At 37.7% G+C, this 27,062-nt stretch overlaps 1 protein-coding gene across 3 annotated transcripts in view; it reads right to left on the minus strand.

Annotated features, from left to right (window-relative positions):
• The window catches only part of DGKI (diacylglycerol kinase iota), a 586,838-nt gene that overhangs the window by 194,508 nt on the left and 365,268 nt on the right, over positions 1 to 27,062 (minus strand). For 2 of the 3 annotated variants that reach the window (XM_069087306.1, XM_069087304.1), the window contains exons 20-21: positions 13,110 to 13,309; positions 5,932 to 5,994 (exon numbers count right to left, since the gene is read on the minus strand). In XM_069087306.1, the coding sequence (XP_068943407.1) occupies positions 5,932 to 5,994; positions 13,110 to 13,309 (263 nt within the window). The remainder of the gene's footprint in view (positions 1 to 5,931; positions 5,995 to 13,109; positions 13,310 to 27,062) is intronic. The other variant, XM_069087305.1, reaches the window with a different exon arrangement.

Below are 27,062 nucleotides of genomic sequence, written 5' to 3' on the forward strand. Positions count from 1 at the left end.
ATAGTTCCATCTTTTTTTTTTAACATTGAGAAAACTGTGATGTCTAACCTATAGTATTCCTTTTATTTCAAGATTTAGTTTATATAAATAAAATTATTTTTTTAATCTTTCTGAATCTGTTTCTTCTTCTGTAAAAAGAGGTTTATGGACTGAGTGATCTCCAGGATTCTTCCAGATCTAATATTCTCTGAGTATATTTATTTAGTACAGATTCATGATTTCTTGGAAGGGAAATTCTCTTTGCCAGTGAAGATCAGTAACCTGATGAAAATTTTATAGCGTTTATTGACAGGGGTACAAAAAAGGTTGTTACTTGATCAAGGTCACACAGCTGATATGGATGAAAAGCTGGAATTGAAGCTAGATCTTTCAAAGGCCAGTTATCCAGCCCCCATCCTAGCCTGCCTCTTTATTATATAGAGAAAAGTTCCTGAGTTGAAAACAGAGTAGAATGGGAAAAATAAAGAATTCCAGTTTTCCTGAGTACAAGAAAATATTCTTATTATGTTTAATTTTTAGAATAGTTTAAATTTTAATAGCACTTTATGCAATTTTAAGTTTTCATAATCATTTACTTCAATCCTTCAAAAGACACACAATTTCATCTACATGGCTGGATGTGCCCTCCACTGATACACCAATACAAATAGCAACTCTTTGATGCCTGATGAAACAAATTTCTGTGGTTGAACTGGTGATAAGCCTCGAAAAGCCTCTAGCTTGGTTGGTCCTTGGATAATAGACTTAGTATAGTCTTTGGTGGTCCCCTTCTTAAAATTTTTCTAGATTGGCGTAGGATCTTATAGACGCTCTCCCTTTGAACAGACATGAACACAGGGTCGTCTCCATGGATGAGCTATCAGAGGAGAACTGAAGTAAAGATTCAGATCAACCATGGTACAGTGGAAAGAACACTGACTTTGGTGTCTAAGGGAGCTGAATTCAAACCCCAACTCTGGTACTTACTACTTGAGTGACATTAGGTAAGTCATTTAATCTCCTGTAGTTTCCTTATTGTGAAATGAAGGGGCTAAATTAGATGGCCTCTGAAGACCCTTCCAGCTCCAGGCCTGGGATCCTATGCTCTATTATCAAATTAAATTGTTTTTCACTAAAACTAAATGCTATAGGCCAAAATAAACCAATTATCAAGCTAAGATACAGCAGTAGAACTATGGTACAGGGTGTCTCTAAAGTCTGGACACATAGGAAATCTCATTAACTATGCACATTTTCAAGAAATGAAATGAATGAAATTTTCAACATTTTATTTAATTAGCATAAATTTTAGCCATGACAATTTCATATGGAAAAAAAAGCTTTCGTTAGCTATTGGAGACTATTTTTCATATTAATGAGATTAATTAATTTCCTATGTGTTTCCTACATCTTCCTATGAAATAACATGTATGTTAATTAAATTAATACTCTAAGTAAAGTAGTTAGGTGTCATAATGGATAGCGCATTGACTCAACTTGGAGTCAGGAAATCTTGTGTTCAAATCCAGGCCCAGACACAAATTACCTAATCACTTGACCTAATCTTGCTTATTATTTACATAATATATATTTAAAATTTTTTTACTATTTATGACTAATTACCCAATCACTTAACCTCTCTAGAATTGTTGAGAAGATCAAAAGGGATAATGTCTGTAAATCACTTAGGATAGTACCTGGCATACAGTAGGTTTTTAATAAATATGCTTCACTTAAGTGTTCATTCTGCCCCAGGGGTTAGATGGGTCTAAGATTATATGACTGGTAAGAGAGCCAGATCTGACCCTCAGTTTCCTGAATTAAGCCCAATATTCCTTCTACTGTGCCATATTTTTGGCACAAAAGTTAGAAGTAAATAATCACCCTATTGTCAGGCTAATCTTTTCATATGCCTAAAATTGTTTTTCAGCCTACACAGACATGATTAATCTTTTAAAAGAACAATTTTAGAAGACAACTTGAGATACCTTTTTATGTCAAAGGTAGGACACATCTTTTGCTTTTATATAACTTCATGCATTATATGTACATAATTGTATAACAATTTTAAAATATGAAATTTTAAAATTATGAAAAATAGAAAATATTGAATTTCATATTGTTCCTGAGAGAATAAAGCAATCAGGAAAGCTAGAAGAGGTATAAATGCAAGCACACCCACCTCCGGGAAACTTTATTACAGGTTCAATCTTAATGCCATCCCTAAGGACTTTATGAATTCTTTAGTTGAATAAAAAAATTTAAAGAAAAATTCTCCCCATTAGCTGGGAATGCAATGCAGAGGATTTATTAGTAATGGTTTTTGGATACTAAAGCCTCTTACATTAGGAACACTAACTCTAAAGCTTAAATTCAAGTAATTTTTCATTTCCAAAGTTACTTTAAAAAGATGTGAGGGAGAAGTAGAGAGTTGGAAATAGTACCTGGTATCTCAAAAGTCTTAGTAAAGTTTTCAGCTTTAATCTCTTAAAACTGCACTAATAACTTTGGGACACCCTGTGTGCATATAAGGGTCAGCAGCCTCAAAACATCTACAGGAATCAAGGCCATTAGGTTCTTGCCCACTCCTCAGCATTTCTAGGTGCCTCCTTGAGGAAGCTTTAGGGTCATTTACATGGCATTGTTGCTAGATCCTAGGGACACAATGGGAGTTGAAAGGAATTTAATCACCCTAACCTAAATATCAAGCTAACCAATGTCAAATTCCTGCTTGGATTGGGAGCAGGGGAATGACAGGAGAGTCTGATGAAAAAAAAAATCTTGACCTGATGAGCTCTTTTCTGTAGCAGAAAAATGGGTCCAACAACAATAAAAATTTGAAAATGAATTGGGTTTTGGCCAGGGAGTCTTACAAAGGCTGACAGCATTGCTTCCAAAGACCCAGTGACCAAAGACAACTCCATAGTAGCTCAGGAAAAGAGGAAGCCCAGTTATCAGATGATAGCAGTCCAGAAGTGTCCAGCTGTGATGTCAGAGGCAGAGAGAGTAACAGCAGCTAGGGAGGTGGGATGGAACTGCAATGAGGCCCAACTGAGAGATGGAGCCACGAGAGCTCTTGTAGATGTGTGCGTCCCCAAGATCACAGACTATTCCAGGGAGTTTCCTCTTCCTACCAGGGATAAGCGAATCTCTGGGAGATTATCCTCCTTTAAGAATGGCAAGATTTTCCCCTAATATTTTTTTTTCCTAATTAAAAGATCTTGTATTTGATGTATGGTGCCTGATCTGCTGGTAGAGAATGCACTAAATGTGAGCTCCAGCCCTGTTTGTTTATACTGATCGACCAAAACAGCCCACACTGAACCTGGAGGGAGGGAGGGCTCCCAGCTGCTTCTCTGTAATTTTCCTGCTTGGCTACTTCCCCACTGAAATGCTTCAGCCATCAGCAGCATGCGCTGCTTCTTCCCTGTAGAGTTTCCTCACCTTCACTTTACTTAATTATGTTTCATAGTTACTTGACTAATATATTTTGTTATTCTATATTTTTAAAAATAAATCTCTTTCTGTAAACAGAAGTGTGGTTCTTCTAGTGGGTTTTAAGTTTTCTAACCTTAAAATTACCCAGGCCTGATCTGTTTTACTAACCAAACAAACAAAATCACATTCATTTTTTAGCAATAATGAGGGGTAAAACTCCTTCAGACTGGAAAAAGGAATACAATGTCCCTTTAAGGAAGTGACCCCCAAACTACAGCCAATGGAAGGAAGACCAGTAATATGACCTACAAGGGTGATAAGGACATTATCAGTTCTTTTTCTATGTTGATAGAGATTCTGAACATGATGAGCTCTAGTACTATTTCCTGGAGGGCACCAATCATGTTGAACTTTTCTTACTTAAAGTACCCATGCCCAGATGGGAATTAGAATCAATAGATTTGTTTGGATGTCACTGTACAGTTTCAAAATGCATTCACATGCTTTATATCACTCAGTCTTTACCAATACTACATATACTAAGTGTCACTATTCTCCTGACACATGACAACAACCAAGGCTCAGAGAAATTAAATTATTTACCCAACATCATTCAAACTGGACCTCACCCACAGATCTTTATATGCCAAAATTAATGATCAGTCCCTGAATTCTACTGCCTCACCCATAGTCTTTCACTAGACTTAAGTTGGAGGAAAAGGATAAGGAAGCCTAGATTTCTAATCTGGAGATGAATTTGGCATATCAATCATGAAGCAGATTTGGAAATTATTTAGCTGAGAAGAAATAGGGTTAAGGACACTAGGCAATGTATCCTTGGGCAGCATAGTGAGAAAGAAAAAAAATCACAGTCCCCTCTCCTGTTCACATGCCCTTGAGACACCCTTTCTACTCCTCTCCATTTTCAGAAAGGAAGAAAGGAAACAAGAATTTATTTAGCATTTGCTAAATGTCAGGCACTGTGCTAATTAAGCACTTTACAAATATGATCCCATTTGATCCTCACAACAACTCTGGGAAGTAGGTACTGTTATTATCCTCATTTTACAGATGAAGAAACTGAGGGAGAAAGAGGTCAAGTGGTATGCCCAGGGTCACACAACTAATAACTGTTTGAGGTTGGATTTGAACTCCCAGCTTCCTGAAGACCATGGTTCTGTGCACTGTACCACCTAGCTGCCTCTGCCTTTCCACCAAAGAATAAAACTGCACTATAACCTAAGCAGAACTGAAAGTATAAGGGAAGTTTATTGGCTCTATGAGCTTTAAGGGCATATAGTCTTCCGACAATGTCCAGGTCTTTATTCCACGGGGAGACAACAGTAATGGGAAAAGGGTAATCTAGAGTAAGAATCTTTACCTGGGGTTGATGAACTTGTTTGTTTGTAATGTACTACTATTTTTCTATTATTGATATTTGATATTTTGATATGATTGGCTTTCTTTATAATCCTGTGTATTTGGTTTCATGTATTTAAAAACATTCTTTTGAAAAGAGGTCCATGAACTTCACCAGACTGCCCAAAGGGTCGACAACACAGAAAAAGTTAAGAGCTCTTGGTCTAGAGCTATTGTTATACCTTCCCCCAAATACCCATTTGTAGTATGGATATTTAGAGAAGAACTCCTTCCTTTCCACCCATCCTCCCACCCACCCCCCAAAAAGTGTAAATACAACATTAGACTGTTAACTTTGAAAAGAGAAAGCAAGAAGAAATGGCATAGGATTACTGTAGATCAATCTAAAACAGAAGAGGAAAAACATTCAATTATAGTTCATGGGGGTCACAAAATCTCAGCGGTCATCTGGTCCAACCAAACCTGAATAGAAATCTCATCTACAAAATCATTGACAAGCAATCGGCCAGCCCAGAGCCATAACTTGGAAAGGGAGGCTGGAGCTTTTCCCCAGAGTGATGAAATTCAGAGGGTGGTAGCAGCATTCCAGTATAAACTTGCTCCCTCTAGTGTCCAGACAGACACTCAGTCACACGGAATGCCAGTCCTCCATCAGCACAGAATGCCAGTGGTCACCCAGGACACACTAGGTTTTTCTCTGCCCAGAAATAGCACCTCAAATTAGGTCCTCCCTTTATATCAGGTGCAAAAATATTTTATTATGGCTCCAATACAGCCTCTTCTGAAGACCACCAGTGATTACAAACTTCCTCCTTCCAAAGGTAGCCCCTTTTATTTTGGAATAACACTAATGATCAGGAAGTTTATCTGAATATTGAAAGAAATATGGTCTCTGCAACTTTCAGCCACTGCTGACAGGGCTGCTCCCTTGAACCAAATAAAATGAGTTGAACCCCCTTTTACAGGCTAGCCTTTCAAATCCTTGAAGAAAGCTGTCATGTCCCCACAAGTCTTCTATTCTCCAAACATTTTCAGTGCAGCAGCCCTGGAAGGGTGGAAGAAAAATCCAAGTATGCAGGTAGCAGATCATCAGGGAATGGAAGAAAATTTAAAACTAAACAACCTTATACTCACATGGTGAAGGAGCCAGGGGGAGCAGAAACTCTCCTCAGGTCAGTGGTTTGCACCTTATGGATACTAGAGGCAGCAGGGAATGAGCAGCGAAGACAGAGTCAGCACAACAGCGTGGACAGACAAGGAACAAGTCAGGAGAGAGAGAGAAAGACACACAAAATTTAAACAGAAATTAAATGAGTGTATCACCAAAAGGTGAACGAAAAGAAAATGAAAATAATGCCAAGCATGGAAGGCATCCAAGAAGCAGGTGATAGAGATAAAGCCAGCAAAACAAATGGAAGGGGCTGTCTCCAAGGCCCATGAGCATCTGAGCACAGGGAGAATTAATGGCAATGGGTCAAATGGAAGGGATGGTACCATGAGACCATCCGTGCTAGGATGAAGGTGAAGTCTGGGAGAAAAATATAGTTACCACTTCTTCCTCTTAGGGTTTCCAGGACACCAAGAGAGGGATAAATGCATTATACACTGGCTGGTTTGTGTAGTCAGTACCCCAAATCCCAAGAGAGTCTCTGGGGATGAAAGGCATGATCTAGATGAAGGATGCCCTTGGACACAGCCCCCTTAAATTCTTGGATCATACAAGAGCAGGTAATCTAATATAAGAGGCAGTCCACTGATGCTGCAAAAATACCTTAAATGCCCTTAGGTCCATACAGAAGTCATTACCACAATTTCAGAGCAAACACCAGACAAATCGAGGCATTCCCATAATTATACATCAAATACTTCAAGGGACAGACTATTTTCATATGATAAAAGATAAAAAGATTACAGGGACCTTGTATGTCATCTGGTCCAGCCCCTTCACTTTACAGAAGAGGAATATGATACCCAGAAAAGGTAAGCTACTTTCTTCTTGAATAGAAGTGCTCTGAGAGGAAGACTTGGGATCAAAATTATGCCTCTGAAACATAAAGTCTCTGTGTCCCTGGTCAAGTAACTTAAGGTCCCAGGATTCTGAACTACTCTCTGATACTATTAAGTGCAGAAAAAGTACTGAGTTGCATTGGTAGAGGGAATTTCCTCACCTGGGAGTTCTCTATACCAATGAAATCACAGTCCCTATCCCTATCCCCATCCCTAATGAAAGTGTTCTAGAAGGAAGAGGAAAAAGAGGAAGAAGAGGAGGAGGAGAGGAGAAAGCCAGAGAGAGGAGAGACAGAAATCCAGAGAGAGGAGAAAGAGAGGCAGAGACAGAGACCGACAGAGACAGAGACACAGAAAGTTCCGGGTTGTGGGGTCCAAAGTCTGGAGAAAACATCTCTCCCTTCATCAGAACTGTTCACTCTGCTCTATTCCTAAGAGTCCCTTCTTCAGCTGGTCCTAGACAGATAACCCTACAGATATTACCCTACCTAATTTCTACAACTATTAGATTTGGTAAGGGCCCTAATGGTTTTACCAGTTTATTTGAAATCTCTAATTATCTTGAACAGTAGTTTAACTATTTCAAAATAGAAATCTTGGGGGGAAATAGTAGTTCCCATTTATATGGTGCTTTAAAGTTTGCAAAGTCTTTACAATATTATCTCAACTGCATCTCAGCAAAGTCCAGTAAGACAAGAATGGCAGAGATTATCATTATTCCCGTTTCACAGTGAAGGAAACTGAATTTAGGTTGAGACTTTAACTGAGACTTGAAGCGATTCTGACCCAGGTCAAACTCTTAATTAAGTGCAAGATCTGCACTATATTTGAGTTCAGGAATAATAACTGCTCCATTTATGGGGCATTGCTTAAGGTTTGCAAAATGCTTTACATGAATTATATTATCTGCTCCTCACAATGATCATGTGAGGTAGGTACTATTATTAGTCCCATTTTACAGAAAAGGAAACTAAGGTTGAGGGAGGTTAAATGACTTGTCCAGGGTCACAAACCTTTGATGTCTGAGGCAGGATTTAAATCCATCTCTGCATCCCAGATTCCTCATCTGTAAAATGAGAGAAGTGAACTAAATGACCTCTCAGACCCCTTCCGGGTGTAAATCTATAATTCTCTGATCAGGTCTTCCCAACTCCAAATCTGGTCCTCTATTCATTATGTCATTCTCTGACCCCAACTCTTATTCTTTATGAGTCAGGGAGAAGGGAATTAAAGGAGAAGGAGATGAAAAGGGAGAAATGGAGAGAAAGGAATAGAAAGAAGGAAAAGGAGAGAGGGAGATAGGGAGGAAGAAGGAGAAAGTTATAGTGAGGGGGAGATAGAGAAAGAAAGGGAGAAAAAGAGGGGGAAAGGCATAGGGAGAGAAAAAAATGAGGACTAATGAGAATCCTGGTGTGTTATGTCCCTAGGCTTTGTGGTCTGCCATACCTACACAGTAGGCCAGGTTTAAATCCATCTTACATCTCTCTGTCCTTGGCCATTAGAAAAAAGGTTGCCTGTTCCAACTAATAGCATTTTATGCACTCAAGGAGAAGGGAAACCAGGTGCTCAGTTCAAAGTCCTTATTTACAAACCATGCCACAGGATAATAGAAACAATCAATCTTTGGAGAGAGTGAGTGTGAAAGAAAGAGGAGAAGTCAGCACTTTTTGTTCTCCTTCCTAATGACTGTTCTATGACTGATTGATTACAAGTTGGCTCAAGATTATAAACAGGCTGTTTGTACTACAAAGTAGACTGAGCCTTTATGGCTTCCTATCTCCTTACCAACTGCCTTTCAGAGAAAGCTCCGTAATCAGAACTTATCCAGTCACAAATATTAAGGGGACAGAAAGATAACCTGGATAATGCTCTTCTCTCACTTTTATGTCATAGGTATTTATGAAAGCTGGAAAAAAGAACTCCATGTACTGGGATAATGTGCAGTATGGCACTGTACATGTATCCATTGAAGTGGACAGTACACATCTGTACAGTTTGCTTGAATAGGACTATTCCAAAGTCAGAAAGGAGTTAGTTTCTCTCCTTTTTCTCTCCACCAAGAACACTGAATGTCATCATCAAGACCCAAAAAGATGTCAAAAGGCTGAAATAAGATGTTGAATTTAAATTAGTCTGATTCTCTGATGGACCCATGAGCTCATCAAAGTGGGAATCCCCTCCGTCAGTGCAGATCTAAATCTCTCCAGTCCTTATAAAGACAAATAAATATAAAGTCCTAAGTATGGTTTCAAAAATCAACTACTTAAGTCCAAAATGAGAGACATGGCTTAAAAACATGAAAGAAACCAAAGGATTGTGTAAGCTTAGCACCAGGCAACAATGTGATAATCACTGCCCAAAAGGCTAATGTTATTTGGAGCTATGATTTAGGACAATGCTCCTAACAAGGGAGATGACAGACTCCATTCAATCTGTGTTGGCTGAACTATATCTGAAACACTGTACATACTTTTGGGCACCACATTTTAAGGATGTTGACAAACTGGTACATGTTTAGGAGGAAAGGTCAGGATGTTAGAGGGATTCGAAATCGTACTATGTGAGGATAATTTAAGGCTAGGAGGATATTCCAGGGAGGTAAAAAGAATATATTGGTCAACTGCATTGCCATGCTCCAATATTAGAAGGGTTGTCTTCTGAAAGAAAGAAGAGGTTTTCTCTATGGATCCAGAGGGCTAATCTCAGATTAATAGGTGAAAGTTATAGAGACAGGTTTGGGAAGTTTAAGGGAGAGTGTTCTAATAAAGTCATCCAAAAATTGGATAGAGCACTTTTTTTTATAAAGAATTTTTTTTGCTTTTTTTTGGAGGGCAATTGGGGTTAAGTGACTTGCCCAAGGTTACATGGCTAGTTTTTGTGTTAAGTGTCTGAGACCACATTTGAACTCAGGTCCTCCTGACTCCAGGGCCAGTGCTCTACTTACTATGCCACTTAGCTTCCCTGATAGGACACTTTTTGAGGTGAGGCAATGACCTTTTCTTTCACTAAAACAGATAGATATTCAACTAAATATCTTCTGGAGTCACTGACAAATCTATGATACTATGATTCAATAATCCTTTCTTGTTGTCATTAACTTCCTCAGCAACCTCAACTCATTCTGAGGTTTAGTATAGTACCCCTTTGTGTCTTCAAAATCACGTTCTTGAACTGTTACCATTGCTACTGGATAACTTCAACTGAAGAATTTTTGTCCATGAAAATCCTATCATTCTTCTGAACTCTCTGAGATCTGCTGTCTCTAAACTAAGGTGAACATAAAGCTATGACTGGCTTTCTTCTTCTCTGACAAACTCAAAGAGAGAGTCATTTCTTCTCCTGTCCTTCCCCCTCCCCCATCCCACCAGTATTCATCTTTTCCCTGCCAGGAAACAGTTTGTACGTTGATAAGAATGACATCCAGAACAGAATTCCCCATGAGGTTCCTCCACCTTAGCAAAAATGAAAATATCTTTAAAGCAAGCTTAAAAATAGCTTCTTGACCGTTGGCTCCAACTGATATCTATATAACTGAACTCTCCCCTCACTACTACGTCACACCTCTGTCCTCAGCTTCTGATATATTTATCAATACATTTTGTGGTATATTTCTCATCTATTTTTGCCCATGCAACCCAATGTTATATTCCAATAACAGAACTGTGTCTGCTTCTGTCCCCATGGATCTTCATCCAAATTCTCCACCATGTTTCACTCTTCTGGTTTCTGGATTTCCTCATATGAGCATATCTTCTTGTGTATATCTTCATAATATACAATGCTAATAAATGCTTGTTGGATTATTGAATTGAATTCTAGAGCTGTCCTAAGAGAGATATGAATCAAAACTAAATATTTAAGCTGAGTAAGAAAAAAGAACTTTAATTAGTTGGTAGATAAAACCAAGGGTAGACTAAGCAATGAGTGATAATAGTAAGATATGTAGCATCTTTTAAAGGTAGTCTTTAGTAATAATGTCTATTTCGTTATTTTAGTAAAGAATTTTATTTCATTTAATTTTTGAAAAGAAAATCATACTATAATTTCCAACTGATGAAAAACACGTCTATGATATATATTTTTCCAATCATTTGGCTATAATGGAAAAAGCACTATGAAATGTTAGCAGGTTACTCTAACTTTAAGTCTAGTTCCTTTGAATTCAGTTTTAGGAGTGCTAAATTTGCAAATAGCAGAGATTCTTACTCTTTTTTTCCATGAACACCTTTGGCTATCTCAAAATAATGTATTTTAAATAATTAAAAGCAATGCCATATTTCAAGTGGAGGTTAGAAAAATGAAATAATAATTTTTCCACCCAAGTTAACAGAACCCCTGAAATATAACTATGTTACCCTGGGACTTTCATGAATCTCAGGTTAAGAACTCCCCTAAAATTACAGCAATGTTGCATTTACTATCAATAGGAAAAGAGGACAGTTTTATTAATTTCCTATTGCTGGTAATGGTTTATATAGTTAAAGAAAAATGGAGAAGAATTGTGTATGGGAAATAACACCAGATTTAATCAAAGAATCTAATTTGAAATCTTAGCCCTTCTACCTGACACTTGTGCTTGGTCTTGGTAAAGTTATTTGACTTCACTAGGTATCAGGCTCTTGTTCCATAAACTGAATATGTTGATATTAAAACCCCTTACAACTTTACCCCTAATGATTCTATTCTCTTATGAGCTCTCCAGTCCAATCCAATCCAACAATCATTTATTAGGTGCCTACCATGTGCAAGGCACTGTGCTAGGGTTCTGGGGATACAAAGACAAAACAAAAAAATAGCACAATATTGAGTATTATATAACGCAAATTCTATCTCAGATAATGAGTAGTCTATACTGGTTATTTAGAAAGAGTTTCTTGATTGTAAAGGTTACTCATTTTGGAGGTAGGCAGTGATCCTTATGCCTAGGAATCTTTTTCCTCCCAAAGAATAGCAGTATAGTTCATTATCATACTCAGTTGCCTGTCAATTATATATAAGATCCCCACCAGGCAAGGTGACTTTCATTCATTCCAATATTGTTCTTGAACCAGTCATTGTTTCTTCCAACTGATATTGCTGGAGAAAAGTGAGCACCAGACATGGTTTCAGAATAGAAGGGGAAGGAATTGGAGCTAAGCATTTAAATCTCCCATAACACAAGCACAAAGGCAGAAAGGACAATGAATAACCTCTCCAAAGAGGACCACCTCACATGGGATGAGTGCAGGGAATTTAGGAGGCGTTCTGAGAAGAGAGGAAACAGAGGTTAAGGGAGACCCACACACACACCTCATTTCCAGAAGTACTGACAGAGGACACATACTCATTTCCATTCCAAGAATACTCAGTTCTAACAATGACCTTAGCCTAACAGGATAATAAAATATGTGCCATGACAGAGAGATGGGTTAAATGGGTCTCTTTTAATACTTGGCTTTGACTTCAATTTCAGGATTCTTCAGGATGACATTAAGATAGGTGCACTCACAGAGATATTCTAGGCTAGGAGAGAAAAGCCTTTATGTAAACTCAGAGCAAGCAGATTTTCTCTTTTTCTAAGGCACTGATGACTACTATTAAAATAAAATGTGAGCTGGAACGAGCACCACATTATTAGCCACAAAACTTTATTTCAATTCTTTTTTTTCCCCCTTCAGATTAGCAATTCAGTCAATTGGCATATCCTCAAGGTTACCAAGTATATGATGGACAAAGGTGTCAGCAATAGTTTTAAATCTGAGGCAGAATCCAGGGCAAGCCTTGATGGGTCATCAGATTGGGAAGCATAAGGAAACTGTATGCCTAGAAGAAGTGGGGGTGGGAGGAAGACAGTGAAAGGCAGGAGAAGATTATACAAAACAGACGATCAGCTTTTTCTACTTCCTGATTTTGCCTAGGACCAGTTCTGGATAAGACTTCCTCTCTCTAAATAATCCAAGACTAGTGAAAACTAAAAGCATCCCTTTGGTGAGATGGGTAGACTGTTCCCTTAAGGATGAAGAACTTGAAATTACTCTGCCCCGAAACCAAACACACTTGAACACCAAACGAAAACACCTATCATGCACAAGATAGTAAGTACTTTGTACAAAAAAGGGATACAGGACTCTGCACAAGAAAACACAAAGATGATGCGTTTTCCCATAAGCTGTAAAGCAAGGAACCACTGGGGGTCCTGGGATTTTCTCTTCTTCTTATACATACGCATACAAGGAGGCCACCAGTCAGTCCATGCACATGCTATGAATTTTCCTTTCTCTAAGCTCTGTCTCACAGAAGTAATCTAAAACAATATTATGACTCACTCATTAAGTAAAGGCATGGATGTTCTCCTCTTGCTCTTCTGCACCATGTTGGCCTGGTTTCTCAGGGATATCCGAATCAGAGCAGGGGCCAACTTACAGGGCTCTCCATCCACTTGCATGGGGATGGATTTGTATGTTAGGAGCATTACCTCCCGGCACTGATGCAGTCTTTCTCCATGACCTCCAACTTGCAGGGCAGCCTACAGAAAGAAAAGAATGAAAGGAGAGTGGAAATGTCATCTATGTCTTATCAGTCACTCAGGACAGCTGTAATCTCAAAGTTTATTATTTAACCAACAACTTTCTGACAAAACATGTAGGAATTTGGTGTATCAACTTTATAAATGAGCTCTGTTCTTGGGTCTTGTACTTACTAGCCATGAGACCTTAAACTAGTTACTTATCTTTTCTGGGCTTCAGTTTTCTCATCTCTACAAAGAAGACTAGATAAACTCAGACTTTCTATAACTTTAGGTTAAAATAAATCTACCAATTCACAAATATATTTGTAGGTCTGCTTATAATTCCTCCCATCCACTTTTCACTTCCTCCTATTTCTAACTACATATCACTGGCCTGTCAGAACAAGAACTTGACCATTGATACAAATTCCCATCAACAATCAATGGTAAGAAAATGTAGAAGAGATTAAAGAAATGAAGTAAATAATATAAATCCAGTTCTAAATTACTTTTGTCTAAATGATAAAATTTTAACTCTCAAAAATCCACCAGATGACCATAAATGGCCAATTTTTACCATTGATGGACCCTTGCTTTTCACTTGGATATACACCTAAGCTGTTTACCCCTCACCAGTTAATTGATGAGTACTGATGGAGTGACAATGTCAAAACCAGCCTATGCCAAAAATAATCAGGAAAGGAAAGCTATTGTATAGACAGGAATATCGCCTGGTACACTGAAAAACAAATTCAGTAAAATAACCTCAGTATTGAAGTTGAAAATGTTTTTAAAAAATCCATTAGTCTACTTTCCTCCCTGAGTCATCACAATATAGTGAATACAATGGAGACTTTCTTGGGTGACAGTAAATATTGCAACAGCAATATAGTAGGGAAAAGCAAGAGAAGAATACCTATGGCATTAGCCAATGAATGTGATCATTCTCCTGCCTTTACTTCCTAGTATAAGACAGAATTTAGAGAAGAACTTAGAGCATGTGCATGGACTGGGGGCTTTATACATATGTGTAGGTATAGATATGACTGTATGCTATACTAATATTAGGAGCACTATTTATTATTTTACAGTATTTTCAGATGCATGAGGTTGTCCTCATTTTTTTTTTTTTCAGTTTGTACTGAACCCAGGAAACATCTGGAAAAGATTCTTGTCCGTGTGTGCCTCTATAAAAACAAATCCCTGATATCAGCTTGTTGTTGTTTTTCTTACACTCCTTTACTACTAAAAATTAAGTACCAGAAAAATAACCTGATTAACTGGGGCTCTAACTATATGAGTTGGACTTCTTCATAAATTGGAATTGTCCTTGCCACTGCCCCCTGTAATCATAGACAATTGAGTAATGTCTATATTTTGATGTAAAGGATAAGGAATCAAATATTTTAAAAATGTAAAATATGAAAGTTAAAGAAAATAAGACACGAGAAGGATGGTAGAAATCCAAATTTTGAGGGAAAGGGAAACCCAATAATTCTTAGCTCTTCAGACCACTGTGATATAAAATTCCTTACTTATATTTTTCTGGGTCTATTCAAAATAGACCCATTGTAGTTTCCATTTAATGCAATGAACTCCTTTTAAGTCCTGTTATATAAAAGGCACTAAAGTAGCTTCTGAGAATATAATGATTTAAAAATATCAGTCCATTCTATCAAGGAGCTCCCCCTCCATTGCAGCAGCAGGGGGAATTTGACATATATTCAGATAAGTAAAAGATAGTGAATATAGGGACAAAGGAGAAATTGAGAGTTTTCTGAAAACATTTGAGGAAAGAAGACACTTTCAGGTGGGTGTACCTACCAGCAGAGACTTCAAAAAGGAAGTGGCATGGAACCAAAAAGGAATCAGGAAGAACTGAGTTTGACTAATCTCATATACTTAATAAGCAACTCTAAAAAAAGTCATCCAATCTCTCCCTCCCTGATTTTCCTCATCAGAGACATGAGGCTAATAATACCATCTACTTCATAGAAATGTCATAAGGATCAAATGAAATAACACAAGTAAAAGCATTTTCCAAACCCTAAAGTGTTATATAAATACTAGCTTTCATTGTCATTATTAATAAGCCTTAAAAAAGATAAGGTTCTGAAAGGCAGAAATTAACAAGGAGTCCATTCCCAGCAGAGAGGATGGCCAATGAGAATGCATAGAGGGAGACAAAAGAGGAGACAGAATGCTAAGTTTGGGCATGGCTAGCAGTTCAGCTTGAGAGCACTTTATTGTTGTATGAATGGGGAAGAAGGTAAATCAATTCTGGAAAGGTAGATTGAAGGCATTGTGTGACTTTGAATACCAATTCCCATATGTAAGAGGGAATCAATGAAAATGTTCATTCAAGGGACTGGAATACTCAGGCTTATTCCTTATGAAGATTATTTTGGCAGTTTTATGTAGGTAGCGTGGATTAGTGGATAGAGTGCTGGACATAGGAAGACCTTGGTTTAAATCCTTCACCACATAAATATTCTGTCACCTGAAGAAGTCACCCAACATTTTTGGTCTCAGTTTCCTCATCTATAAAATGAAGGAAATCCTTATGATGACTTCTAAAAGCTCCTGTCAGCTCTAAATCTTAATAGCTCATTAGTAGAGAAGTAGAGAAAATGGAGTCACAGAACATGGTTAGAACCTATTATAATAGTCCAGGTGGGAGTTTTTAAAATGAAGGGCCTGAAATAGCATGGTGATGGGATGAAAGGAGAGAAGGGAATGGATATGTTCGATGTTAAAATTACTCACCTTTTGCAGTGAACAGAGCACAGGCCCCAGAGTCAGGACCACCTGAATTTAACTCTGGCCTCAGGCACGTAAGATTTACTACTTGTGTGACCTTGTGCAAGTCACTTAACCCCAATTGCCCTGCCTTCCCCCCTCCAAAAAAAAAGGCAAAAAAAAAATTACTTTCCTTTATTTAACCCATTCCCTTTGATTGAAACCTGCATCTGAATCTACAAACTCTATCAAAATCCTAGTCATCCTCAAAAGACAAAATCAAATACCACCTCCTTCATGAGGCCATCGCCCATAACTCTGGCTAAAAGTGATCTTTCCTCTAAACTCTTGATACAGAGATTGATAGATTGGGACTGGTGGTATCAATGTACAACTATATATAGACAACTATATCTATACTTATACATATGTATAGAGTTAAGACCCCAGTCCATGCACATGCTCTAAGCTCTTTTTCTTCTCAAAGTTCTGTCTCATATTAGAAAGTGAGGGTAGAAGTGTGATTTACTCATTGACTAAAGTAATAGATGTTCTCCTCTTGCCATTTTATACTATATTGATCTGAACTGCCCAGGGATATCCAAATCAGAACAAGTGTTAACCCACAGGAATACCTATCCACTTGCATGGAGATATATGTGTATGTTAGAAGCATGGAAAATGCCACCTATCCTTAATACTACTAACTTCCCGATATCCATACATATTTAAATATATGATATACAGATATTATATACAATGCAAATATACATATATATAGGCATGTGCGTGTACATACATTGTATATATGTATATGTGTGTATCTATATATGCATATATAGATACACACAAAAAATATGTGTATATAAATATAAAGTAAATATGCTATAGACATGTCTTTTTCTATATCTATAATTATATTTACTACTTTCTATTTTATATGCATTTGTGTTTTATTCCTTCTACATAGTATGCTTTCAGAGTATAGGGATAAAGTATTCAATCAGTAAACATTTAATAAGCATATACTATATGGCAGGTACAGTACTAAGCCCCTAAATATTAATTTCTCTTTGTATTCCCCTTTGTATTCAAGATATGCCAAGACCTAGCAATGCATCAATTTCTTTCAGCAGGAAAAAAATAAAAACATTGAACAGAAGAAAAATGTAAAGGACTATTGTGTCAAATCATTAGTGCCCTCCTCATATAAAAAAACTGGCTCAATGCAGCTAGGCAGGCAACTGATTTTATTTATCTTTCTCTCATAGTTTTGGAGAATATGCCCAAAGAATATGCAAAAAATCAACATCCTTCCACTCAAAGACTGCAAGTTGTCTGAGTCTCTGGTTCTAGGTTGATTCAGAAGGTATTTTTACAAATTACTTGGTGTTTAAATGAATGAAGCAAATGTATAACAAGTGCAAGAAACTATTAAGCCATTTCATCAGCCACTGAAAGAAAACAGTATGTTATTACTCCAGCATACATGAGACATGATAGAGAGAACTAAAAAAAAAATCTCTGCACATTAGCCCAGGTGATCCCACAAAACCAGCAAGAATATTTCTCTGTATGTACTTATCTAGCACAATTTGCTTTTATCTATCATTGTTGGTATTTTTATTATTGTGTTTTATTGTTCAGATCTGTCTTAACATTTAGCAAGGGCCCTAATAGCCAAGAATCTCATAATCATCTGTATAATTACCATCACAAGATGTATTAGTATTTTGAGCTAAAAGGCTTGTAGAATCAGAGATTTAAAGGAAGAAGAACCTAGGACAGGGGTGAGGAACCTGAAGCCTTGAGGCCACATGTGGCCTTCTAGGTCCTTGGATGCAGCCTTTTGACTGAGTCCAAGTTTTACAGAACAAATCGTTTCATGAAGGGGATTTGTTCTGTGAAGTTCGGATTCAGTCAAAGGGACGCACTTGAGGACCTAGAAGATCACATGTGGCCTCAAGGCCACAAGTTCCTTACCCTTAACCTAAGAAGTCATTTAGTCCACATCTCTCATTTTACAAATCTGGAAATTGAGGCTCAGAAAAATGAAGTAATTTACCCAAGGTCATACAGGTAACAGAAGCAGAGCTAGTATTCAAGTCAAGGTACTCTGATGCCATATCTAGTGCCCTTTCCACTCTCCATCCTTGCCTAGTGATCTTTAATATTTACAATAATGCAAGCGAGAGGGATCATGGTATGGTGGAAAACATGGTGGATCTGAGATTCTGGAGACCTGGGCTCGAATCCTAGCTTTGCTAGTTATTACCTGTGTGAGTGCAGGCATTTTCAATTCAAACTATGAATACATTTTCCCATATCAACAGCATTTTATAGTACATTTCTACCCATTGATCCTGATTCTACACTGTGGAGCCAAGAAGAAAAAGTTTACACTTTTTTTCATGACAGCCCTTAAAATATCTGAAGGCAGCAGATGTCATGTACTCCTTGAGCCTTCTCCTCTCCAGGCTAACCACCCCTATTTTCTTCAGTGGATTCTCACACGGTGGGAACTCAAGAACCCTCAAATTCCTTGATTCCCTTCTCTGGATGTCCTCCAACTAATCAGCATCTTTCCTAAAACCTGGTGCCTGGATCTGAACACAACACTTCAGATGTGGTCTGGCAAAAGCAGAATAGATTGTAATTTCCTTCTCCTGATTTTTGGAAGCCGTGTCTCTTTAAATGAAACCTGCGATTACATTAATTTTCCTAACTACCCTATTATACACCATCGACTCATATTAAGCTAACATTCCACAAAAATCCACAAGATTTTTTTAAAAAACTATCTATCCATGCCTCTTCCAACTTTTACTTCTGACTTTTTTTGAACCCAAGTGTAATATTCTACATTTGTGGTTAGGGACTAGACCTGTGATTTCATTGCTACAGGGAAGTCTTGGGTGAGGAAAGTCCCTCCACCAAGACAGGTTAGCACCTTCTCTGTAACTCAGAGTATAAGAGAGTTCTCTATAAGAGAGCAATGAAAAGTTAAGTGATGCACTGAGTCACACACTCATTTTCTATCAGAGGTGAGACTTGAACCCAGGTTTTCCTGATTTTAAGTCTGGCTCTCCCTAAGCTACATCATAATGCCTCATTATTCAAGTTCATCCCCAAAGATTTGGCCCTACATTCTAGTCTGCCTAGATATATTTTTGAATAGTGATTGTAGACCATTATTTTAGTGATTCTTCCCAGTTCTGTCATCTAAAAATATGATAAGGATGCTATCTCTCCTTTTATTCAAATCAATGATAGTCCAATCACCTCATTTGAAAGATGAGGAAACTAAGGCCCAGACAGAGATGATGGGACTTGCCCAACAGCTGACAGGTAGTAAATAGTGGAGCTAGAATTCAAAGTCAAGGCCCTCTGACTTCAAATTCAGCTTTCATTCTACCATACCATGTGTCATAATACTGTGAGTTTAGAATAGTGGAGAAGAATTGATTTGACTTAATGTCGTAGTATTTACTATCCTAAACTCTATGTAATCTAAAATCCAGAAAAAATATTAAACATTGGTGGTAATTCCCCACAGGCATAATGAGGACTGATCCTGATGTGAATTAGATATATTCAGAAGTTTTACAGAGACACTTATATAAAGCAATTTAACACTAGATTTGCCCAAGATTTAGGCCAGGTAGAAATTACTTGTCCATTGATCTTGCAAAGAAATTAATGAACACTTTTATTGTGGGAGCATTTTTCTGACTATTCATCTTTCCTCTTATTTACAAGAAACTCTGTCTTCACAGATTCATTGATTTTCTCCCTTTTGAGCCTCCATTCCTGCAAACATTAACTCATTCTTTCTTTTTCCCTACCCAGTGTCTTTTATCTACCACTTACTATTTCACTCAAAATATTACATACTTCTCTTCCTGTTATTTTTGTTTGTTTTCTCACATAGATTTAAATACGAGTTTGTACAGGTAAATGCTTGCTGATTAATTATCTCAGCACTAAAAATAGTAATAGCCTGTGTTTATGTTGCACTTTAAGATTTACAAAGACTTTTTTTTTCATTTGATCTTCACAACAACCCTAGGAAGTAGTTATTACAAGTAATATCCACTTATAGATGAGGAAACTGAGTCCCAGAGAGGTTAATTAACTTGCCCATGGTTACACTGCAAGACTGAATCAGAGCCAGTATCCAAATATCCTTCTCTACTGACTCACTTCTCTGCCAGTACTTAGCTTTTTGATTTCATTTCCTTGCTTTACTGAAACACTGTTTTTTTTTCCCCTAAAACTATGGCAAATAGTAACAGTGACACTGGACATCCCTGTCTTACATTTATATTGGTGATAATGCCTATTTCTCCATTGAATAACATACTAGCTGTTATTTGCAAAAACTTATCATGCTAACGAAAAATCATTCCATTCTTATGCTTTAACAAAAAATTGGTTTCTGTATATGTATAAGTCTACTTATATGTGTATAGTACCTGTAAAAAAAAGTACCTAAAAACTGCATCAACTTTTTTTTTAATTTTATCATTTTTCCCTTGGCTTACAAGATCACTTCAGAGATGTTTTATCTTTATTTGTGGCTGACAGATGAAGTACAATACAACAGGTGTTAGTCTAATTGACTGTTAACAGTCTCCATACTTAACTAATGTGGACTAATAGATATAAGGAAATATCCTCCCAAGTGGAGACAAAAATGGAACTTAGTCTAATCAAATATAAAATTGAGTATCAGGGATGGTCTAAACCTTCGTTAGTGTAAGCAACCAAGAGAAACTGTGTCTAGCCTGTCTTTTCAGAGTTCAGGAGTCCTAGAGTAAGTTACAAACTGCCTAGTGGACAAGGGCAAGGGCTTCTCAGAAGAGAACACTACCACCCGGATGATTCCTCAGGGGAAGAACTAATGAAAGCCAAGCCTTGGTTATCCAGGAGGTCTGGATCTTGTGATTGTTCAGACAGTGAAGGCCTTAGATGAATTCTAAATACCATAAATATCTATTCAGCAGTAACACAAAGTTGTCTACCTCAGAGAGCATAATGTGTATGATGGATTATAGTTCTGTTTCTGACTTTGTGAATGTCTACTTCTCTATTCTGTTTTGGATAAAGCATTTTTCTGTGGTGGAGGAAATAAAGTGCTGTCCTTACCTAATATTTATCCATAGAGTACATTAAGTACCCTTTCAAGAAGAAACCAGGAAAAAAAAAGAAGAAACCAGAACCCCAGGAAGCCTCAATCTCACCAACTGGATATGGACTCAGGGAGCTCATCTCTCTGTGTGGCCTCAATTTTGCGGTCATCACAACATGTACTAAATGAGGGTTCGCCCATGGGAGTATGCTGAAACCTCTGAGGATATGTACTCAAAGGCCCCCAATGTACCTCAACTCTGTAACCCTACTTAGTCACACTGACTTATACCCCTGTGGTAACAATGACTCACACTCCTGATACTTGTACTCATTACTAATTGCTCTCTATGATTCCACAGACTCTGTCCTCTCTTACATTCTACCACAAATATCCCAGAGGGGCAGCTTCAAAACAATTTATAATCCTGATTAGCAGCATCCTGTAGCTTTCTTACAGCGGGGGTGGTGTGGGGGGGATGACTAATTATAAACAGCAATGAGGTCAACGACTCTTGCTTTCCGCAAACAACTGGCTGCTTTCAAATGGGAGGGCCCAAGAGTCTAATACTTGGGGTAACCATTTGTTTGCTCTGTCTCTTACCTCACCTACTAAATAGAACCCTAAGGATCTTGCCAGAATTCCTATTCCCTGATTCTTCTAGGACTGGCATGCTATCTCCCTTAACCAGAACATTACAAAGGGTAGAAATCTTATTCCTGATTCTCCACAACAAGAACCCAGCCCTCCTTGATGTCAAACAACTGTCTAGACTTCTACTTACAGTATCCCACCAGAGTAGCATGATGCTAAATACATCCCATCAGCACCTCATACTTACCATGTCCAAACTTGAACTCATCATCTACCCCTAAAAACCATCTTTATCCTAAACTTTTTTTTATTTTTCTTAATGTTTCCACCATCTTTTGGATCACCTTTAGAAGGCTTGCAACTTGAATTATCTTGTTTTTTCTTCCCTCCTCCTTATTTATATAGTTGTCAAATTCACCATTTTTTTTTTACGTTTACAACACTTCTCATACCTGCTCCCTCTCTTCCATGCCCACTGCTATCACTCTAATTTAGGTTCTCAAGTTTTCTTGCCTAGACTGTTAGAATTGCCTCCTAATTGCTCTTCCTGCCTCCCATCTGTTCCCTCTCCAATCCATTCTCCTCCAGGATAGAAGCTTAAGCAATTTTCCCAATGCCTAGCTATAATCATCATTACTTTACTCAAAAATCTCTAGTGATTCCCCATTATCTAATAAATATAACTCCCATTGACTCTAGCATTCAAAGTCTTCCACAATGTGGATGCAACCTTTGTATGCAATCTTATCTCTCTACTTCTATTTTTGTATTCTATATTCCTAACTGTACTACACTCCATCCCTTGTTCTCTCCTGCCCTCTCTCACCTCTGTGTCTTTACACAAACCATTCCCTCCATGTCCAAAATAGTTTTCTCTCATTGAATCTCAATGTATTACAGTCCCTACATCTAAGGCCCAACTCAGTTTCCACTTCTGTCATTGTAGCCTTCTCTGTTTTTCCCTCACCTCAGGTGAAATGTGCTCTCGCTCTCTTTCTCTCTGTATATATATCTGTCTCTCTCTCTGTCTGTCTGTCTCTGTCTCTGTCTTTGTCTCTCTCCCTCTCACATCATAGTAATCTGTGTACTTGTCCTTCCTTTATGCCCTTCTCCCTCATTAGACTAATTTCCTGCAAAGGTCACCATGTAGGATAAGTAGTAGTAGGACATAATGGATAGAAGAAAGACCTGGTTTCAAATCCAGCTTCTGACATTTGCCATGTCATTTAACCTCTATGAGCCCCAGTTTCTTCATCTGTAAAATGGTTTCAATAACTTTATTAAAGGATTTTGCAGGATTATAGGATCCTTACATAGGATAACGTGGACCAAATGAGAGAAATCATATAAAGATTTTGAAAAATTTTAAAGCATCATAAGAATGTTAGTGATTGCTAATACCTATGTTTACATTCACAGGATGTTGCAAAATATATACTAAATAGTTGTTGCACTGAGTTGAATTCCACCTATCATCTGGGAAAGCAGTTGTGCCCTCTGATGGACCTCCTTAACAATGACCACCTATCTTGCCTGCTGCCAGAGGCCCCAAACATCATGTTCCCTACTTGTCTATAAAGCTAGGCCTTTCTTCTACTGCTGAGGCTCCCTGACACCCACTTCCCGACTGCCTGTTGTCTACTGCTGAGACCTGCCTCACCTGTCAGATTCATTCCAGTGAGCCTGTCTAATTTCCATATTCTGGTCATCCCCTGACAGGTAGACAGTTCTTAATGCTGTTGACCAGGCTCCATTTCAGTTTCGTTCATTTTTAAAAAAATCAAATAACAAGATAGCTGGTTTGTTGCCTGGGATTTGTTGACATTTTGGGAGCTTTACTTCATTCTATACTATAGTGAGTTGAAGACAGGTATGGTAGGATTGTTTGGTTTTTTTTTTTTTCAAAGAGCTCATAGGACATGGATCAAGGTCACAGAGAATTAGAGGACATGGACGGACTGAATCTGCATCACTGGAGGGAGTAGCCATGTCAATGAAATCACAGATTGAAGCATCAAAATATCCAATATTTTAGTCTTCTTTAAATATGAACAAAATACATTATAGCTAGTAAACAATTACATATTTTAACCACATAAAACGACTATCTCTTGATTCTTATTCTCCCTCCTGTTGCCTATAGGCATACTCAATATTTGACAGAGGTGATAAAGTTAGCCACTTTCAACAAGGGAGAGGACAAGAACAGAGCAGAGACAGAGTAGTGCTGCTTGAAACGGTGACTTGGTCTTACCACATCCAGAGTACTCGATTCAGGTGTCTTCTTATGGGAAGGATGCTGTCAAGCTGAAAGGCATCCAGAGAAGGGCAACCAAGATGGTGAAGTGAATCAAAATCATGTTATAAGAAGACGGAGCGGGCAAAGGTACTGCGGATGTTGAGGGGAGAAAATTTACCTGTTTTTCAATATTTGAAGGCAATCATGTGGAAGAGGAATTAAACATTCTTTTCTTTTGACCCAAAAGGAAAAATAAAGGACCAAGAGGCAGAAGTTTCAGAGAGGCACAAACTTTCTCAGCAGAAAGAAGTTCCTAACAATTAGTTGTTTGTTTTTTTTTTAAAGAAAAGTAAATTCAAGTATTCAAGACAAGGCATCACTCCTTGGGGACTTATTTCTTAACAAGGCATTGGTCTAGATGACCATAAGGAGTCTTCCAAACCTCATATTCTATGATTCTATGAAACTACATGTTTCACTATTCCTACCTTATTTCTATAAGGAGGTAAAGAAACTTAAAAGGGTCAAACACACCCATACTTAGAGGGAGGAATTTGGAACAAAGGGAAAACAGTCCCAATTCCTTTACTTCTGTCTTTAAGAAGGGATAGTTTTAATTCAGAAGGATCATGGTCTCATATGCCTTAATCTTTCAATGGGTATGTGACTGAATTAAGCACCTTTTTATCCTATGTGATTCTTATCCATATTTTTTTCAGGAGACCCCTCCTAGTCTACCCAACGTACTAGAGGCTTTCCTCTAGGTATTTTTATATTTTGTGGGAATCAATCTAATCCTCAAGCTGTCCCCCTGAGGCCTTCATGAGAATTACTCTCTGTTATGTAATTACCACAAGACCAGGTTACTTCCTTCACATATCAGGAGGCTAGACAACCATCAAGATGACCTGTCCTCAAGTCTTGCCTCTGATACATAATAATTTGTGATATTGAGCAAGCCACTTATCCTTTTAGTCAGAGTCCCAGACAAATTTCTAAGACTAAGCTGCAGAACTATAGTAGGATGAGTTCTCTTACTGTGTTTTCCCTATCTCAGACAAATCAAAGTTTGGACCAAACCAAAAAAAAAGAATCCTTTAAAAGAGATCATTAGAAAACCATATACTAATAGACACTGGGGAATAGAAATCCATCTTGCCCTACCAGAAAGTTGGGTGGGGGGAGGATAGAAGACAGAATAGATTTGGGAAAGGGGTATTCAGTAGGCTTGCTATCTTGCAGTGGGGGCAGGGGAAAGACGGGGAGAAAATCTGTGATTCAAAATCTTGCAGAAATGAATGTTGAAAACTAAAAATAAATAAATAAGTCATAAAAACATATACAGTTTACTCATGTGCACTATGTCCATGTCCAGTGACTTAAGTCACACACAATTGATTCTTTGGAAATTGTGATATTGGAAGATTCAAATATAGCATCACCTAAGAACACTGATATTAAAATGATTTGTTTTTTTTAAATTAATTTCATTTTGGGAACTTAAAAGGATTATATAATGTCCCATATGTAAACCAAGCCACTTTTTTTCTGCTATTCAGTTCTAGGCCTAGCTCACTGTCCATTATCCATCTGAATATTCTATACCAATGTATGAATTTGACAGGCTATCCTACTAACACTGTACCATCAATTGGACAATAGGTATTTTTAATTCCTTTGGTTTTTCCCTAACCGTCTTGCATTTGGATCCGTTGTAGGCCTGGCTTCATAACAGTTACCAAACAAAACCTTTGGCTATGCAAGCCTCTCTCTCCCAATTCTACATTTCACTTAACATGGATAATACAAAGGCATAATTATCTCTAGCTACATTTATCAAGAAATTTTGCTTTATCTTAACATGTATAAGAGACTTTTTATCAGAGGAAAATCTTTGAAGCTGTGTTAAAAATTCATTTTTTACTATTTCTACATCTTTTAGTCAATTACCTCTCAAGACATGGTCTATGATAGGGAAAAAAATTGTGAAAGCCTGCTTTAAAATTCAAAAATTTTATTCCCTTCTTATATTTTCATCAAGAACACACTCATCATGTGTGTATCATGTACCCCTTTGGCAGTCTGATGAATCCTATGGAACCCTTCTCAGAATGATCTTTTTAAATGCCTAAAATGAAATACATAAGATTTCAGAGGAGACATTTACTAGCTGCATGACCTTGGGCAAGTCACTTAACCTCTGTTTGGTCATTGCCCTCCTCTGTAAAGTGAGGATAATAACAGCACCTAAATCCCAATGTTATTGTGAAGATCAAATGAAATAATAATTATAAACTGCTTAGTCCAGTGCTTGGCACATAGTAAGCTCTACATAAATATAGTTGATGTTGTTGCTATTATTATATTGAAAGAATCACTGGTATAAAACATTCTCATTGAGATTTTACAAAAATGAGAAAGTATGTTCACTGAGTGGGTAGTTACTGACATCCTTCCAGTTGCCTTTGAGGCGAGGGAGGGGGTATGATACCTTACACACAAAAGCAGCATGATATAAATAGGTAGAGAGGTGACCTTGAAGTGAGAAAGATCTTGGTTCAGCTCTCATCTCTGATACATACTGGATGTGTGATCCTAAGCAAGTCACTAAAACTTCTCTGTGCCCTCAGGTAATTCTCTAAATCTCTAAGTTCCTATTGAGGCATTGATAATTATATTAATAGGTAGCATCTATATAGTGTTTTGTGGCCTGCCAAGTGCTTTACATGTGTTTTCTCAACTGATCCTCAGAACCACTCAGCCCAGTAGGTGCTATTATCATCCCCATTTCACAAATAAGGAAAAAATGGATGCTGGAAAAGGTTAAGTGACTTGCCCAGAATCACAGAGCTCTTAAATGTTTGGGCCAGATTGGTTTTATATCTCCCTGACTTCTGGTCAAGCACTCTATTTACTGACACCTAGATGCCTGATCTTCACTGGTAAAGAAAATTCTCCCCACACCAATAAAAACACGGGTCTAAATCAGGATAGATAGATAGATAGATAGATAGATAGATAGATAGATAGATAGATAGATAGATAGATAGATAGATAGATAGATAGAT

This window comes from Petaurus breviceps, unplaced genomic scaffold, assembly GCF_028583685.1.
Source record: "Petaurus breviceps papuanus isolate PSGF00001 unplaced genomic scaffold, PetGlider_PUasm1.0 181, whole genome shotgun sequence".
NCBI classification, from domain to species: Eukaryota; Metazoa; Chordata; class Mammalia; order Diprotodontia; family Petauridae; genus Petaurus; species Petaurus breviceps.